At 42.9% G+C, this 16,417-nt stretch overlaps 1 protein-coding gene and 1 non-coding gene across 2 annotated transcripts; one reads left to right on the forward strand and one right to left on the reverse strand.

The window, feature by feature from the left end:
* The first annotated feature begins 1,011 nt into the window (after positions 1-1,011).
* On the forward strand, positions 1,012-8,827 carry LOC124647260 (UTP--glucose-1-phosphate uridylyltransferase 3, chloroplastic-like). The gene is made up of 18 exons (XM_047187226.1): positions 1,012-1,045; positions 1,280-1,925; positions 2,209-2,368; positions 2,490-2,639; positions 2,792-2,953; positions 3,088-3,260; positions 3,352-3,418; positions 3,581-3,747; positions 4,362-4,520; positions 4,698-4,789; positions 4,898-4,992; positions 5,712-5,789; positions 6,700-6,795; positions 7,550-7,624; positions 7,702-7,793; positions 7,874-8,036; positions 8,117-8,177; positions 8,364-8,827. The coding sequence occupies exons 1-18, from the start codon at positions 1,012-1,014 to the stop codon at positions 8,474-8,476; spliced, it is 2,583 nt and encodes an 860-aa protein (XP_047043182.1). The 3' UTR covers positions 8,477-8,827.
* A 2,911-nt stretch (positions 8,828-11,738) lies between these two features.
* Positions 11,739-11,848, reverse strand: LOC124650756. The gene has a single exon (XR_006987174.1). It is a non-coding gene; the product is annotated as a small nucleolar RNA SNORA5 (small nucleolar RNA).
* Positions 11,849-16,417: the final 4,569 nt, after the last annotated feature.

Below are 16,417 nucleotides of genomic sequence, written 5' to 3' on the forward strand. Positions count from 1 at the left end.
CACGCGCGCGCTCCTCCTCCTCCTCGCTCGCTCGTCTCGACTCGACTCGTCACGACGCGCGCGCCGCGCTCGTGGTGAGTGGATTGAGCCTCGAGCCGAGACTTTCCTTACTTTTTTCAGGAAAACGAACAGAGTCCTAGACGGATGCGTCGCAGTTAGTCGGTTCGGGTCGCTCCTGGATCGTGGGCTATCTGTAACCGACTCAAAACGTTCATGCGACGTGGGCGATGCGTCGCAGTTAGTCGGTTCGGGTCGCTCCTGGATCGTGGGCTATCTGTAACCGACTCAAAACGTTCATGCGACGTAGGCATGGCCCACGTTGCCTAGGGTTTTCTGAGCCTATATAATCTCTTGCCCGGCTACCGTAGAAACATACTGAATACACGAGTTAGGGTTTCCACCTCTCTCTGCTTGCGCCGCCATCGTAACCTACTCCATCCCGCGCGCCGACGTGCATCGGGGAACGGGAGAGCAGATCTCCGGAACCGCTCGTCCTTGCGATCCTGTACGGGCGAGGGCGAATTAGGTTTTTGGGAAGCGCTCTGCGCGACTGCTCAAGCTCTTCATCACGGGTCGCCTTTCGTCCAAGTCGGCGGTGCTGCCTACCGCCGTCTTCAACACCGTCTACTACGACCCATCGTCCCCGTCATCAACAATGTTACTGCTGCAACATCGTCTGCTACACCTCCACCAGATCGGTACGTGCGACATATCTCGATCTGTTTAGCGATGGATGTTGTACTGTTTGCTCTGCTACTGTTCATGTTGATCACTGCATCTAGTATGTTCGAGTTTCACATGTTAGTAGTTACTGTCGTCATGCTTAATATTCTGGAATTAATCATGGAAATTGTACCTAATTATCCAACATTTGCTATATCAACATAACGGGACGAAAGAATGTTGGGAGGTTATATGCACCTGGGAGGGAGACAAAGTGGATGTCATGTGAGATCACTTGCTTTCTCCAGAATTTCTGTTGGAATAGCCCACTTCATTGAAATAGCCGACATGGCGTTCGTAAAAAAGGAACATGACAGGCCCAGTTATTCAAAATCCAAGGCCGAACATGGCCTTCACTGAGCTGCAAAAGTAGCTGAGGATGAACTGCTCAGCCCACCCACTCAATCAAACGTAAACGACGGCCGACGTGCCGAGGCGAGGCGAGCGGAATATACCCGTCCGCTACCTCCCCGGTCTCCGGTGTGGTGTCCCGGCTCTGGTCGGCACCGTATCGGCTGGGAGCATATCCCCCAACCGTTTCGCTCTCTTATCCCAGAGCCTCCTGCCACCAAGCTCTCCACTCCACTCATGGCGCCTCCTCCTCCTCCCCACCTCCGCCTCCTCTCCCCGCTCCTCCCGCCCCTCTGCCCCCCTCCACGCCGCCGCGCCCGGACCCGCTTCCTCTCCGCGCTCCCCTCCCCGTCTCCGTCCCCTTCCCCGTCCTCGCAGCGCGTCTCCACCGCGTCGCTCGACCGCGGGCCAAGCCCCTCCCCCGAGCACCACCCGCTCGCCGCGGAGCTCGCGCGCCTCGCCGCCGCCCGCGCGCGCCTCCGCTCGGCCCGCTCCCTCGACGACAAGCTCCGCGCGCTCGACGCCGAGCCCCACGTCGCGGCCTTCTTCGGCGACGCGTCGGGCGGCGGGGTTCTCGGCGGTCTCCAGCCCCGCGAGGCCTACCTGCTCAAATGCCTCGTCGCGGCCGGCCAGGACCACGTGCTCGGCTGGGCCGGCAACGGCGCCCACGACCGCGAGCGCCACAGCAGCGGGAGCGCTCTGCGTGAGGCGCTGTACAGCCTCGCCGGGTTGGTCGGGAAGTGGAGCGGGGAGGACGTGGCGGGGGGCGGGGAGACGGAGCTGCTCCGGCAGCTGCTCAAGTTTCTCGGAGACATCGACGAGTTCTACGACTGCATCGGCGGCATCATAGGGTGAGCATCGCTTATTTGTTTGCACTCTGCAGTCTGCACTGCTTTGGGTTGGAGACTGCGTACACGGCCAAGTAGCACATGCTGCCAAATGCGGCCGTCGCTTTAAATTTAACCTATCAAAACTGCCAACTGGCATGTAAGCTGATTGCCTGATAGCCATAACTTATTTGTCCTACTATAGTGTTATATAGTATTTGAAACTTCTGTTCCAACCATTTCATTTAGCTTTGAGCCGTTGACATTAGCATGCATTTCAAATATTATTGGTTTTGCTGTGCTCCAGCTACCAAATCATGGCACTGGAGCTGATTTCAGCCTCAAAATCCAAGGACAGCAAGCACCGGCATACCCAAGACAAGTTTGTCGACTTCCATGTCCCCACTGGAGTTAATCTACTGGAGGATACAGAATATGCGTCTCAAGCTGCTCTCTGGGGAATCGAGGTTATTCTGAATGCTGCATTATTCACTAAGATTTATGACAAGGAGGACATTCTTTAACTAAAATTTATGCCAGAAGCATTTATCTTCTCTCGTGCATGCACTAAAATATGACCATCTCTAGGGCTTGCCAGAACTGGGTGAAATCTATCCGATTGGTGGTGCCGGTGATCGTCTTGGGTTAGTGGACTCAGATACTGGTGAATCCCTTCCCGCCGCATTGCTTCCTTACTGTGGGAGATCTCTACTCGAAGGCCTGATGCGAGATCTGCAGGTACTTGTGTTTTCTATATGATGATACTTCACCTTTGAGCACTTTTTTTACCGAGGAATTGCTTAAAGCAATCTAATTCTGTGCCATAGCCACCCCCCATAATACTTCCTATGTAGCACGTAACATGTTATGTGAGCATCCTTGTTTGGCAGGCTAGAGAGTTTCTCCATTTCAAGATCTTTGGGAAACAATGTGTAACCCCTGTGGCGATCATGACGAGCTCTGTGAAGAATAACCATGAACACATAGTTGCGATTTGTGAACGACTTGAATGGTTTGGTAGAGGGCGGGAGAATTTCCGCTTGTTTGAACAGGTATATTAATTGGTCACTTCTGGTAGTAATATCTATTCATTAGAGTGTGCATTTCTATTCTGAACAATTGTCATTTACACACTTTGCCAAGAACTTTGACGAGTCCTAACTAGATTGCATCATGGATTTTCTAGCCATTGGTACCTGTAGTTAATGCTGAGGATGGTGACTGGTTAGTCGGCAAATCGCTTCTTCCTGTTGGTAAACCTGGTGGTCATGGCGCTATTTGGAAACTTGCTTGTGACAGAGGTGTATTCGAATGGCTTTATCGTCATGGCAGAAAAGGTGCAACTGTTCGTCAAGTCAGGTAATCTGGACTACGTATCTGTTTTTTCTCTGTTGTGTAAACGAATTATTTGAAAAGGGGGATAACTGTAGATCTCTTTCTCAATTTTCAGCAATGTTGTTGCTGCAACTGATTTGACACTGATGGCATTGGCAGGAATAGGCATGCGTCACAATAAGGTAAAGAAAGACAATGTATTTTTATGTGAGATGCTCCTTTTCAATATTCACATTATTTTTTATTAATCAGATTATAATATCTATCTTGCGTCTATGGATTCTTCCATCTTTTTTTTTTAAATCTTTACAATGTATGACATAAGACTCCATATCATACCTCAGAAACTAGGTTTTGCATCTTGTGAGCGAAGACCAGGTGCTACTGAAGGGGTGAATGTTCTTATTGAAAAACAGAACTTGGATGGACTTTGGGCATATGGTATCACTTGCATTGAGTACACTGAATTTGAAAAATATGGCATATCAGAACCTGCAGACCATAATGGCAGGTAATACACACAATAGCTCTATCAAACATTCCCAATTGTATACCCTATCTAGACAAATAGAGGGCCAGAGTGGCCAACTGCATACCATTATTCTGTTCATGATGCTTTACTCATTCCTCCAGTTTTGTGAGTTAATATGTGTACTGTGTTGGGATATTCATCTGATTCGGAAGGATGGTGACTTTATTTACTTATGCAAGTGTAAACTATATTCTGTGGTTCTTAGCAACAAAAATTTACCTGTATCCTATGAAATATCTCCGAGAGTGACGATAAATAAAATGTGTAAAATAGATCCAGGAAAATATGAATAGCCAGGCTGTGTTACCTGTACTTTTAAAAACTATAGATGCAAATATTTACCTATTGTTATATGCATTTCCATCTAGTTACTGTCGTAGGATTGCAGTAATTTGCTGGTAACCTGGTGACTTGATCTGGTTGCATGTTGTAGTTTTAGGCTTTGTTTTCTCAGCTTCAGTTTTGATGAAGGATATGTGCCTTAGTTAATGCGGTTCAATTAGAAGCAGTTGATGTGTTTACCATTAAGATTATGTCATTTTGTTTGTCCATATTTATCGGTTGTTCAGTCATCTATGTTTTTGTTAATTTAGTTTGCAGGCTAGCTATCCGGCAAATACAAACATTATGTATGTTGATCTTCAAGCAGTAGAGGAAGTTGGATCACGCAGAAATGCTAGTTGCTTACCTGGAATGGTAATGAATCTGAAAAAGGCAATATCATATGTGGATCATCTGGGCTTTGAGTGTAGGTACATGCTTTCCAATAAATTCATTACGAACTTCTGACCTTTCATAGTTTCTGCACCTGTACTGTTTATGCAAAGTGGGGACCTGGGACAAATTAGAATATATAACCATGCCATGTTTAAATTAAGTGATTTATTATGATTAAGTATCTTATTTCTCTTCATTTTTCTCCATGACAGTGCTGCTGGTGGCAGGCTAGAGTGCACGATGCAAAATATAGCAGATAATTTTATGAACACATATAGCTACAGGTGCAGTAAAGCAATAGAAAGTATGTAAGTAGTTACATATTTGCTTCCTATGTATTCATGTCCCTATCGAACTACTTTTTTTATTTGTGCCTCGGGTCTTAGAATTCTCACATACTCATATCTAACAGGTGAGCTCGACACGTTCATTGTGTACAATGAAAGAAAAAAAGTCACTTCGTCAGCTAAAAAGAAGCTCAAACCAGAAGATAGATCACTGCACCAGGTTAATATATCATACTTCTCAATCCAATGAAACAGATTATCTTACTACTATGTAACTACTTACATACTATGTTGATATAGTATTAACCTGGTGGCATAGTATCGAACTTAGCCTACTATGCAGTAGAAACAGATTATCTTGCTACTATGTAAAGCAATAGAATTCTAGCCTTCTATGTAACTTGATGTGGATTCTAAAATCTAAAGATGCTTATTAAGGTTTCCATCTTTTATAAACTACCACGTATCACAGGTGATCTTTTTTTCCTCACATTCTAAATTCGCATCTATTCAAAGTCTGTCTGGATGCCTGAAAGTACTCTTAGGACAGACTGACTGATTGTGAGTAAAACTTAGCTGTTGTCATATTTCTGTTACCGAATTTTATGTTCAGTAAATGTCAGCGTGTAGCTATGTCTAGTTCTTATTGGAAGAATAATCTACAAGGTACCCTATAATTAAGTAGGCCCATTTTCCTATTCACAAAACATAAACCTGCTGACTGATCCAAGTTCTTTATGGACCCAAATTCTGTTCCTAATAGCATGGAAACATTAATGTAAGATGCTTCTGACACTACAACAACATCAAAGCCTATTTCCCAAGCAAGTTGACACTGCTACATTTAATTGACGTAGGTCCAAAGCTTGTACAGTAACCTTAACAGTTGAAAATTTCCCTGACTTGTGTTTTATAATATTCACTTTGCTTGTTCTACAGACACCAGAAGGTTCACTCCTCGATATTATGCGTAATGCCCATGATCTCCTTTCTAGCTCCAGCATAGAAGTTCCGAAGGTGAATGTGCATCTGTGCTCTATTTTCTGATCTTATTTTCACATGTAACATGAGTGGCATTACATGTGGTATTTTATCACTTCAGTAACACATAACCAAGTGGTACTAGCAGTGATTGGCTGAGTTAAAAAACTCTGGTTGTTTAGTGCTGGAATGCTGTTTATGCTTCCATGACAGTAGTATTTTGGGTGATATCTTGAAATCTCTGTGCTCCATTCATGTTTGGAAAATTATACTCACCACTTACCCTGAGGATTCTGAATATTAAGTGTTGACCTAGAATGCCCAGTTATATCCGTAAAGGTTGATAAGCCATATTGATCTTATTCAACTTGGAACATATTACATTCTGGAAAACAGTCCGAAGTTCGTGTATGTCATAATCGATATCTGATTTACTTCTGCTGCGATCTGCAAGGTAGACCAATGAAACCATGTAGTTACAGTCTTACATATACCTGAACTTATGGACCAGTTCCTCATCTTGAGTTAATGTTATTTTTATGGTTCTTAAAATACGCAATGCTAGTTAGTGATTTATACCCTCTACTCTCTGGAAGTAGGACCTAGCAGGTTTTTTTTAGGAAACTGAAATGGGAAACTTAGAATATGGAGATACATCCGTGTACCCTATTTTAGATATATCGGTCTGAACATTTCTCTGTTGCCAGGAAAAAATAAAATAACATAGCTCTCATGAATTATGTTGCTGAGCGTTAATTACTTGATATCTTCGTGATATTAATATATTAATCTTTATCCAAAAAATGCAAATATTACATTGATATCTAACATCCGATTTACTAATAGACGTCATAATGTATTGGGTTATTTTTCATTTTTGTAGGTAATGTAATTTCGGGTACTTGCGTTCTTGACTAACTTTGGAGCATCTTTTTTTACTTATCAGGTGAAAGACAACAATGAATACTTGCGTTCGGAGTTACCGTTCCTCATATTTCTTCATCCTGCTTTAGGTCCATTTTGGGAGATCATAAAGCAAAAGGTATGTTACGTTAAAAGTATATGGATAACACATGAAATGGTGCGTTTGTCTCTTCACTAAGTTAGTTTCTGCACATGGTATATGTTTTGAGCTTCCACTGGCATAGCGCAGTTGAGAAAAGTAAAGTTATATTCTCAGGTGTCCTTGATAGTTTAAATTGCCGAAAAAAAGGTGTCCTTGATGCCCCATTTTAGTATTTTACATGTATGTGGGGATATAGGCCAACAGATTATAATCTCTTTCATGAATATTGAACAAAACGAGTACCTATCACGTGACAACACTGATGACATCTATCACGAGATAATTATTTATCTGCATTTACCTCTGGATTTTCAGTAAAAGAAGTCATACATGAGAACACATAGTTAGCATAATACTAACCGATTGCACATGAAGTGAGAAACACTATTCTGCTGCTTGGTTCTGTGACATGTTTCTTTATCTGATATATGCGTAACAAAACATTGAGCATGACAAAGATGGATAGTCTGAAGTGACGGTTAAGTTTAAACTAGAACGCGAGGAAGACAAACTGTATGCAAAATTCAGAAAAGAAATGGGAAATGCAGTGTGCTTGCTCTTACAAATATCGTAATTGACAAGTCGGCCCTGGTAGAATGTTCATCTACATGACTATCATGTTTCGTTGTTAGTAATTACAGTCTGAGATTCTGCTCTCTGTGTGTGAGTTTTTTAGTTCTGGCCATTACTTTTCGTGGCCAGTTGGTTACTTACATGTCCACACATGCAGTTTGTAGGTGGGTCCATCTCTAAAGGTTCAGAATTGCAAATAGAGGTGGCAGAATTTGTATGGAAAGATGTGGAGGTAACCATCAAAACATATGATTTTGCATTTACTCCCCCCATTATATGTCAAACTAAGTTTATTTGTTTAAACTGTAGCTGGATGGAAGTCTTATTATTTTAGCTGACAACATCATGGGTTCAACCAAGAGGAACACTCATGGTGAACAAATACTGCACTATGGTGCTAGGTATACTCTTAAGCACACATTTTCTGAAGCACACAAATGTACTACAGGGATGTAACTCTAAATGCTCTGTTTGTCTGAAGGTGTGCGAGATGCAAGCTGCAGAGTGTTAAAATTGTGAACAATGGAATCAGCTGGGATTCTCCCAGTAATGTCTATTGGAAGCATGATGTTGAAAGATCAGAATCTCTGAAGATTATTCTTCATGGAAATGCAGAATTTGAGGCAAAAGATGTTCTCTTGAAGGTGTGTAAATTAAGAAACATCGCGAAGTTTATGTCCCACCCTTCTATTTTTCTTATTATCTGATTTCTTTGTTCTGCCAGGGTAACCATATGTTTGAAGTACCCGACGGTCACAGAATGCGCATCATTCAAGACGGATCAGGTTTGTTAGTTGCGTGTACCTTACTTTCTGGTTCAAGAACGACGTGTGAAAATGACACTACTTTTTTTTCTTCCTGGAGGTTCATAAGACAATAGACTACTGTGCTGAGAACCTAAATTCCGTGTGCATATTGATAGCTTATGTCATGCATCTGATATAGCTCGATTAATTCTCTTTGTTCACCAGGTTTTGCTGTTAAGTTAGATCGTATAAGCAAGGAAATGATGGACAGCGGGTCTTGGTACTGGGAGTATATGGTAGATGGTGCACATGTGAAGTTGAACATGGTAGAGCTGTAAAGGAGGTAGTACCCAACTGTAGATACTTGATTCATTGATTCTCGGCTAGGTAAATTATATCGAGGGCACGTTTGACTAATAGTTCTGGTTAGATGAACTCCAGCTTGTAGGTGCTGTTGTACAAGGGGAAAGGGCCTGCATAGACAGTTGTACAGTGGACTGCATATCCAAATTTGCTATTGAGCCTATTCTCCTGCCTAGGAGTGATGTACATACTAATATATTTCTCAATTTTGAGGAGAATAAGCATTCTCCCAAAGTTCCCAAAGCTGCTGATAATTGAAGATCCATTTGTATCCTGAACTTTGGCCTGCAGTAGCGCAATACAATGATGCACTCATGTGAATCTCATATCTTGTGTTGTTTCTCTGATCCCATTCGTCTCTGGTGATATCCAGAATCTGCTGTGATGATTTTGGAGGACCACACCGTATCAGCACAGCTAGGTAGCAGTTTGATTGTTCTTTTAGCTTATCCAAGAAAACGAAATCCTGCCCATCTTTTCCTGGTGTTTAGCTCAAGGATGGGCCTCAGGGAGACAACTGCTACTAGTTATCTGACTGTTCTGTTTTATGTTTTGATGTTTTGATGATATCTAAATGCGACCTTGTGCGCACTCTTCGTTTTCGTTTTGCATGGAGGATGATTTGATGCCTGATTTTGATGCTATGGGTCACTGACATATCATTAAACTAGCACCTGATCCCCAGATACCTAGGTAAATCACTGATGTAGTCAGTTGTGGTTGTATATTCACTTGGGCAGATCCAGAAGGCTAGCCTCTTGTCCCTGAACACAGGGACAGAAAGCTTTTCATCTAGTATTTGATTTACTACTGATGAGTACTGAAATTTGACTCCTCTGATGTGATAACAGCAGAGGTTTATCTCTGGCTGCAGAATGGTGGGCATGTCTCTCCCAGCACTTGGCTTGCCGGGTAAGTGTTCTTGAACTTGTGGTGTAGCTGGCCATGTGGATTTTCTGCTAAATAAGATATGTAGAGAGACAAAATCGGAAGTGGTTACTGTTGTCTTAATCCTGCCATAACGTGCACCCATGTGCTTCGCCGGTTATAAGTATGGCCTAGCCCTCTATAGCTACCTGCCGTTCTATAAGCTCAAGTTGCAGCTAGAAAACTGTTCACGATGCGCAACTTGTTCGCAGCTAAAAAATAGTGGATGGCCTCTTGTTTCTCTTCTTCTGGAGCCTGGGGATTTGGGGTAAGAATATTGCTGCTGCTCCAGCTAGTGTTCAGGTGCACTGCAACCGCCCAGGATCCAAGGTGTCAAACGGCGTCAGCACAGCTGGTCTCTGAATCCTGATTGGGGAGCACCGATCCTTAGGCTCACGCACGCTAATCCTTGGCGCCACTGGGCCACGCTTTGAGCTCGCCCCCAGAATTCTATTTGCCGAAGCATATATCCTTTTTTAAGCTATACAACTCTTGATCCCCTAAAAGAATACAGTATTGCTGTACAGAAAGTCTTGGCGTAGAGGGCGCAATCGCAATCATTGTCAGCTGAACTTCGAGCCGACTGCTCCGCAGATTCTGAGAAGCTCGACGCGGTGCGGGCTCCTCGTCAAAATCTTCTCGATCAAAGGTCGTCGACGGTGAGCCAAGGTCCCAGCAACGTCTTCCGCTCTGACTCCAGGTCCGTCGTCGCCTTTGTACTTTCCTGAGAATCTTCTGACCAGCACCAATAGTCGACGAAGTGGGCATGCACATGTACGGATGAAAACCCGAAGTCGTGAAACGAAACGACTACGATTGTTTTCATGAGAAAAACACCAAATATATGTCGCATCGCCTCCAGATGGAGCAGAGGAGGAGGATTACATAAAATGCAATATTTTTCTTAATAGGTTCATCTATGCCTACCAACCAAAACACGATGTCTAAAATCGGTTGGTTTTTTAAGCAAGCCAAAACATTGTTATTTTCATTGACTAAGTAGAAGGTTTAGACAAGTGCCTAGGACAAGTCCTAGGGGTTTTAGATACTGGTTTTACTATTTTTATAAGTTGTTAGTCAACTCCTGGTTAGACCAGAGGATTGCATCATGATTCGTGCTAGCATGGGTTGCAAGTGGAATTTTTTCTAGTTGCATATGGGGTTGCAACAGAGGAAAAACATCATGCCTATTGGATTGTTTTGTGATCCGTGCTAGTCATGAGTTTTAAGATGGGTTGCAAATGTTTCGATCTGTTAGATCATGATCCGTGCTAGTCATGAGTTGCAACGTGGGTTGCAATTGGAATATTGTCAGTCGACTGAGTATTAGTCACGCCTTTAAAATACAAGCCTAGGCTCTCGGAATTACATTTCACAATGCTTTCGCTCCGGTGATGGACCGAAGTCTAGACTTCTCTTTGATCTTCTCGATGATTAAATGAGCCAAAGAGGCATGGTGTCAAGGCCATAGCCTTTTTGGAGTCACCACGACTCGTCGTCATCATCCACCAATCTTGGACGAACGCTTCATTCACCCAAAGGGAGGTACCAATAGGGGTGGAAATAAAACTCAAACCTCACTAGCTTAACGAGTACTCGAAAATTTGGCTCTACTCAGCTCAAACTCAGACAATAATGAGTCAAGCCAAGTCGGTATTTTTGGTTTGTTAACCAAACAACTTCAGTGAGTCGAGTTGCGAGTACTATATAAGCTTGTTAATATTCTTACATTCATGTACTAGCTCATACAATAGTCAATAGTAAAGAAAAATAGAGACTAATACGGCAAAAAAAACATGAGCACTTAGATCGAATTTGCACAAATCTACATGAAAAGGCATAGATGATGAACCGTCCTTCTTGTAATCTTACACCATCATGAATTGATTGTGTTGTTCAGTTTTTTAGTGAGCTTATCAAGCTTATCGAGCCAACTCTAGTATTTACCGAGTCGAGCCAAGCTAGGATTTTAAGCTCGTTATGTTTTTTTTTAGATAAAGCTCGTTATGTTAATGAGTTGAGTCGAGCAAGCTCGTTAACTAACGGGTATTTACGAGTTGAGTCGAGTTGGGTCGATATCCACCCGTCGGTACCAACATCGACTTGGCTGGCTCAAGGAAGGACGTGGTTCCATATGAGGAGAGAGATTTGACACCCGAAGAAAAGGTGAGCCGCCGGTTCTTAGACTTGATTACAAAGAGGATAGTTTCCACAATTTTGCACTAGTAGGAAAAGCCTCATCAGTGGCGCACGAAAAAGTGATTCTGTGGCGCATGGGCGGTGCGCCACAGAAACTTCACCACAAAAATAAGGTTTCTGTGGCGCACATGCCCATGCGCCACAGAATTAAGGTTTCTGTGGCGCACGCGGGTCAGCTGCGCCGCAGAAATAGGTGCGCCACTGAATTCTATTTTGGTGCGCCACAGAACAATGTACAAGTATACTCGATTTTGTGCTCCCTAGTGTATTATACATGTTTTATACAAGTTTTGTACACAGTATACAAGTATAATATAGACAGATAGACAGATATAATATGGACACATATAACATAGCAACATTATACATCATCATCACAGTACTTAGAGCCCGATCGAGATACATATATAGTGGCAAGTGTCAAATGTTTTGCATACAACTCTTAATTCATACAAAATTCACAATTTCGAGATACAAAGTAGTCTTCATCCGGTTCCTCCTTTGCTCCCTCCTCTCTACCCACCAGGCTCGCTTGCATCGGGGTCTTCATCCGGTTCCTACTATGATTAAAATGGAAGAAAGTGAGACCAACAAGTCCGATGCACAAGAGAAATGGAATACATGCCTCATACATTGTTGGTCAACACAAATATTAACATTCAGGGATGGCGTAAGTGAGACCAAGTTCGATGCACAAGAGATTGATATTTGTGCTATCTTACCAGGCTCACTTACGCCACCCCAGAGTGTATCGGTGACCAAACATTTTAATCATCGGCATTTTGAAAATACCAAAGCAAATGGAATGACAAAATGAAATAAATGCCTCATACATTGTTGGTCAACACAAATATTAACATTCCGGGATGGCGTAAGTGAGACCAAGTCCGATGCACAAGAGATTGATATTTGTGCTATCTTACCAGGCTCACTTACGCCACCCCAGAGTGTACGGGGACCAAACATTTTAATCATCGGTATTTTGGAAATACCAAAGCAAATGGAATGACAAAATGGAATAAGTGCCTCATACATTGTTGGTCAACACAAATACTATGGTCAGAAACCATAGTTGCGGTATACGCCGCGAGTATACTTTGCGGAAGGGCCCCCTTTCCCCGGCCGCCGTTCAGTGAACGGGTCCTTGACGAGACAACAACGCCGATCTGCCTCTCCGGCGCAGAACCACGGCAGTCCCAGCCGCCTCCCTTGTGGCCGTGTGTCCCGCGTCCTGCACTGTTCGCCTTCTTGCCCGGTGAACCAATAGACTGATCGTTGGAATAAGGAAACCGATGACGGCCGGTCGCAAGATTAGATTGCGATCGGCCGTTGATGACCCACAAGTATAGGGGGTGTATCGTAGTATTTTCGATAAGTAAGAATGTCGATCCCAACGAGGAGCAGAAGGTGTTGACAAGCAGTTTCGATGAAGGATTCACTGTAAATGCTCACGAGACAAGTATTCAGGGGGTTTTGATGTAACAGTTGAATAAAGTACGAGTAAGTAAAGTGCGAGAGTAACAATTGCAGCGAGTGGCCCAATCCTTTTTAGCACAAAGGACAAGCCGGTTTGTTTACTTATAATGACCAAACGTTCTCGAGGACACACGGGATTTTAGTCTAGTGCTTTCGCTACATACGGCTAAATAATCTTCATTGTTATGATAAGTGTTGTGTGGGTGAACCTATGCTAATGTACCGCCCTTCCTAGGACTAATACATACTTGTGATTATACCCCTTGCAAGCATCCGCAACTACAAGAAAGTAATTAAGAATAAATCTAACCACAGCCTTAAACTCGAGATCCTGCGATCCCTCCTGCATCGATATACCAACGGGGGTTTAGGTTTCGTCACTCCGGCAACCCCGCAATTGGCAAACGAATACAAGATGCATTCCCCTAGGCCCATAAATGGTGAAGTGTCATGTAGTCGACGTTCACATGACACCACTAGAAGAATAACACCACAACTTAAATATCATACCATTGAATATTACTCAACCATAGTTCACTACTAACATTTAGACTTCACCCATGTCCTCAAGAACTAAACGAACTACTCACGAGACATCATATGGAACATGATCAGAGGTGATATGATGATGAATAACAATCTGAACATAAACTTGGTTCAATGGTTTCACTCAATAGCATCAACAACAAGTAGAGATCGATACCGGGAGAGTTTCCCCTATCAAACAATCAAGATCAAACCCAAATTGCTACGGCGGTGACGATGTCCAGCGGTGGAGACGGCGGTGATGATGGTGGAGATGATGATGATGGTGATGGAGATGATGTCCAGCTCGATGACGGTGACGATGGCGTCGATTTCCCCTCCCGGAGGGAATTTCCCCGGCGGATTCCCGCCCGCCGGAGAGCTCTTTCTCTCTCGGTGTTCTCCGCCCCGCGGAGGCTGCTGTAACTCTTCGCGAGGTACCCTGCCGTGGCTTAGGTTTTCGGGACGAAGGGTTTCGCGAAGAAAAGGAGGCGAAAGGGGCGTGGGGCCCCCACACCACATGGTGGCGCGGCCGAGGCCATGGGCCGCGCCGCCCTATGGTCTCGGGCCCACCACAGGTCCACCTGGCTCCTCCTTCTGGCTTCCTTCGTCATCTTGAAAAATAGGATTTTTGGTATAATTTCCTTCCACAGTTGATCTTCCGAAATATTGCGTTCTGACGGTGCTTTTTCCAGTAGAATCCTGGCTCCGGTGCTTGATCCTCCAATAATGATGAAACATGCAAAATAGATGAAATAACATAAGTATTGTATCCAAATATGAAATATATCAATGAATAACAGCAAATTATGATATAAAATAGTGATGCAAATTGGACGTATCAACCCCCCAAGCTTAGACTTCGCTTGTCCCCAAGCGAGACCGAACTCGATGAAACAGGACCACGTGTTTATGGAGTGAATAGTCGATAAATAAAATACGGACAAGAAGCATCATATTCATTCACACAAGATATTCTAGTAAACAACTTCCTCATATAACTCAACTTGAAACAAGTATAAGGTAATCACAAATAAAGGTGCATAAGAAATCATAATTGGTGATGGCAAACTTCGTTCTTGGTCAGAGAACAATTAACAGATTATATTTATCTCATTGAGCAGCGCTCTCATGTTAAAGTTTATAAGGCATAACTTGCATACTCAATCATAATGGTCTCTTCATGATCATTGATAACTTGCAAAGCTATATTCATTCAGATAAAACTTGTACTAAACAAGGAAGAATAAAAGACATGATGAAGCAAATCACAATATAATGGTTTGATCACAACTACTCAAATGCTTGCTTGAGATGGAGGGAAATAGGTTTACTGACTCAACATAAAGTAAAAGACAGGCCCTTCGCAGAGGGAAGCAGGGATTAAATCATGTGCTAGAGCTTTTTCAGTTTTGAAATCATATAGAGATAATAAAAGTAACATTTTGAGAGGTGTTTTGTTGTTGTCAACGACTGGTAGCGGGTACTCTAACCCCCTTGCCAGACAAACCTTCAAAGAGCGGCTCCCATATTATTTTCATTTTGTGTGGCACTCCTTCCAACCTTTCTTTCACAAACCATGGCTAACCGAATCCTCGGGTGCACGCCAACAATCTCATACCATGAAGGAGTGCCTTTTTATTTTAGTTTTATTATGATGATGACACTCCCCCAACCTTTGCTTACACAAGCCATGGCTAACCGAATCCTTCGGGTGCCGTCCATCAATCACATACCATGGAGGAGTGTCTATTTAGTTTAATTAATTTGGGACTGAGAATCCCATTGCCAGCTCTTTTTGTAAAATTATTGGATAAGCGGATGAAGCCACTAGTCCACTGGTGAAAGTTGCCCAACAAGATTGAAAGATAAAACACCACATACTTCCTCATGAGCTATAAAACATTGACAGAAATAAGAGATACTAAGTTTTGAATTGTTTAAAGGTAGCACATGAAGTATTTACTTGGAATGGCGGAAAATACCATGTAGTAGGTAGGTATGGTGGACACAAATGGCATAGGTTTGGGCTAAGGTTTGGATGCACGAGAAGTAATCCCTCTCAGTACAGGTCTTTGGCTAGCAAGGTTAATTAGCAAGCATAAGAGTCGAGGGAAACAAACAAATATACATATGATAGAAACAATCATGCATCTTCCTTGTAAGCACAAACAATCTTAACTTCAGAATAATAAGCTATGAGCTAACAAGAAAGAAAGACAATGAAACAACTACATGTATTTCTCTTTTCTACTTAAACCTCAAAGTGTTGTTGCTATTGACCAATGCTAAGTTTGCCAAAACCAAATAGATTTATTCAATGCTCCCAAAGTGATACCAATACTAACAACAAGGTAAATCATATAATAGAAATTGCAAACTAAAATAAGATGTGCAATATGTAAATGATAAGACTTCTCATTAATATTCCATAACGATAACTCACACCAAGGGATACATAGATAACCAACTAAAGGAGAGATACTTCCAAACTGCAACCCATCTTATATAATAACTTCCCTACTCATGATATGACACTACTTGACAATAAAAAGTAAAAGATAGTGATAATGTGATACCACGGCACTCCCCCAAGCTTGGAACAAACCAAGGGGATGCCAATACCGATGATGAATTACTCCTTTGGCGATGGTGGTGATGAATTCCGGACAAGCTTCTCAATAAGCTCCTGAAGCTCATCAATCCTGTATATGAGATTGCGAATCATCTCCGAATTGTGCTCGACGCGGTTAAGGAGTCTGTCCGACGGCGAGTCCCAACTCTTGGAG

Source organism: Lolium rigidum, chromosome 4 (assembly GCF_022539505.1).
Source record: "Lolium rigidum isolate FL_2022 chromosome 4, APGP_CSIRO_Lrig_0.1, whole genome shotgun sequence".
Lineage (NCBI taxonomy): Eukaryota > Viridiplantae > Streptophyta > Magnoliopsida > Poales > Poaceae > Lolium > Lolium rigidum.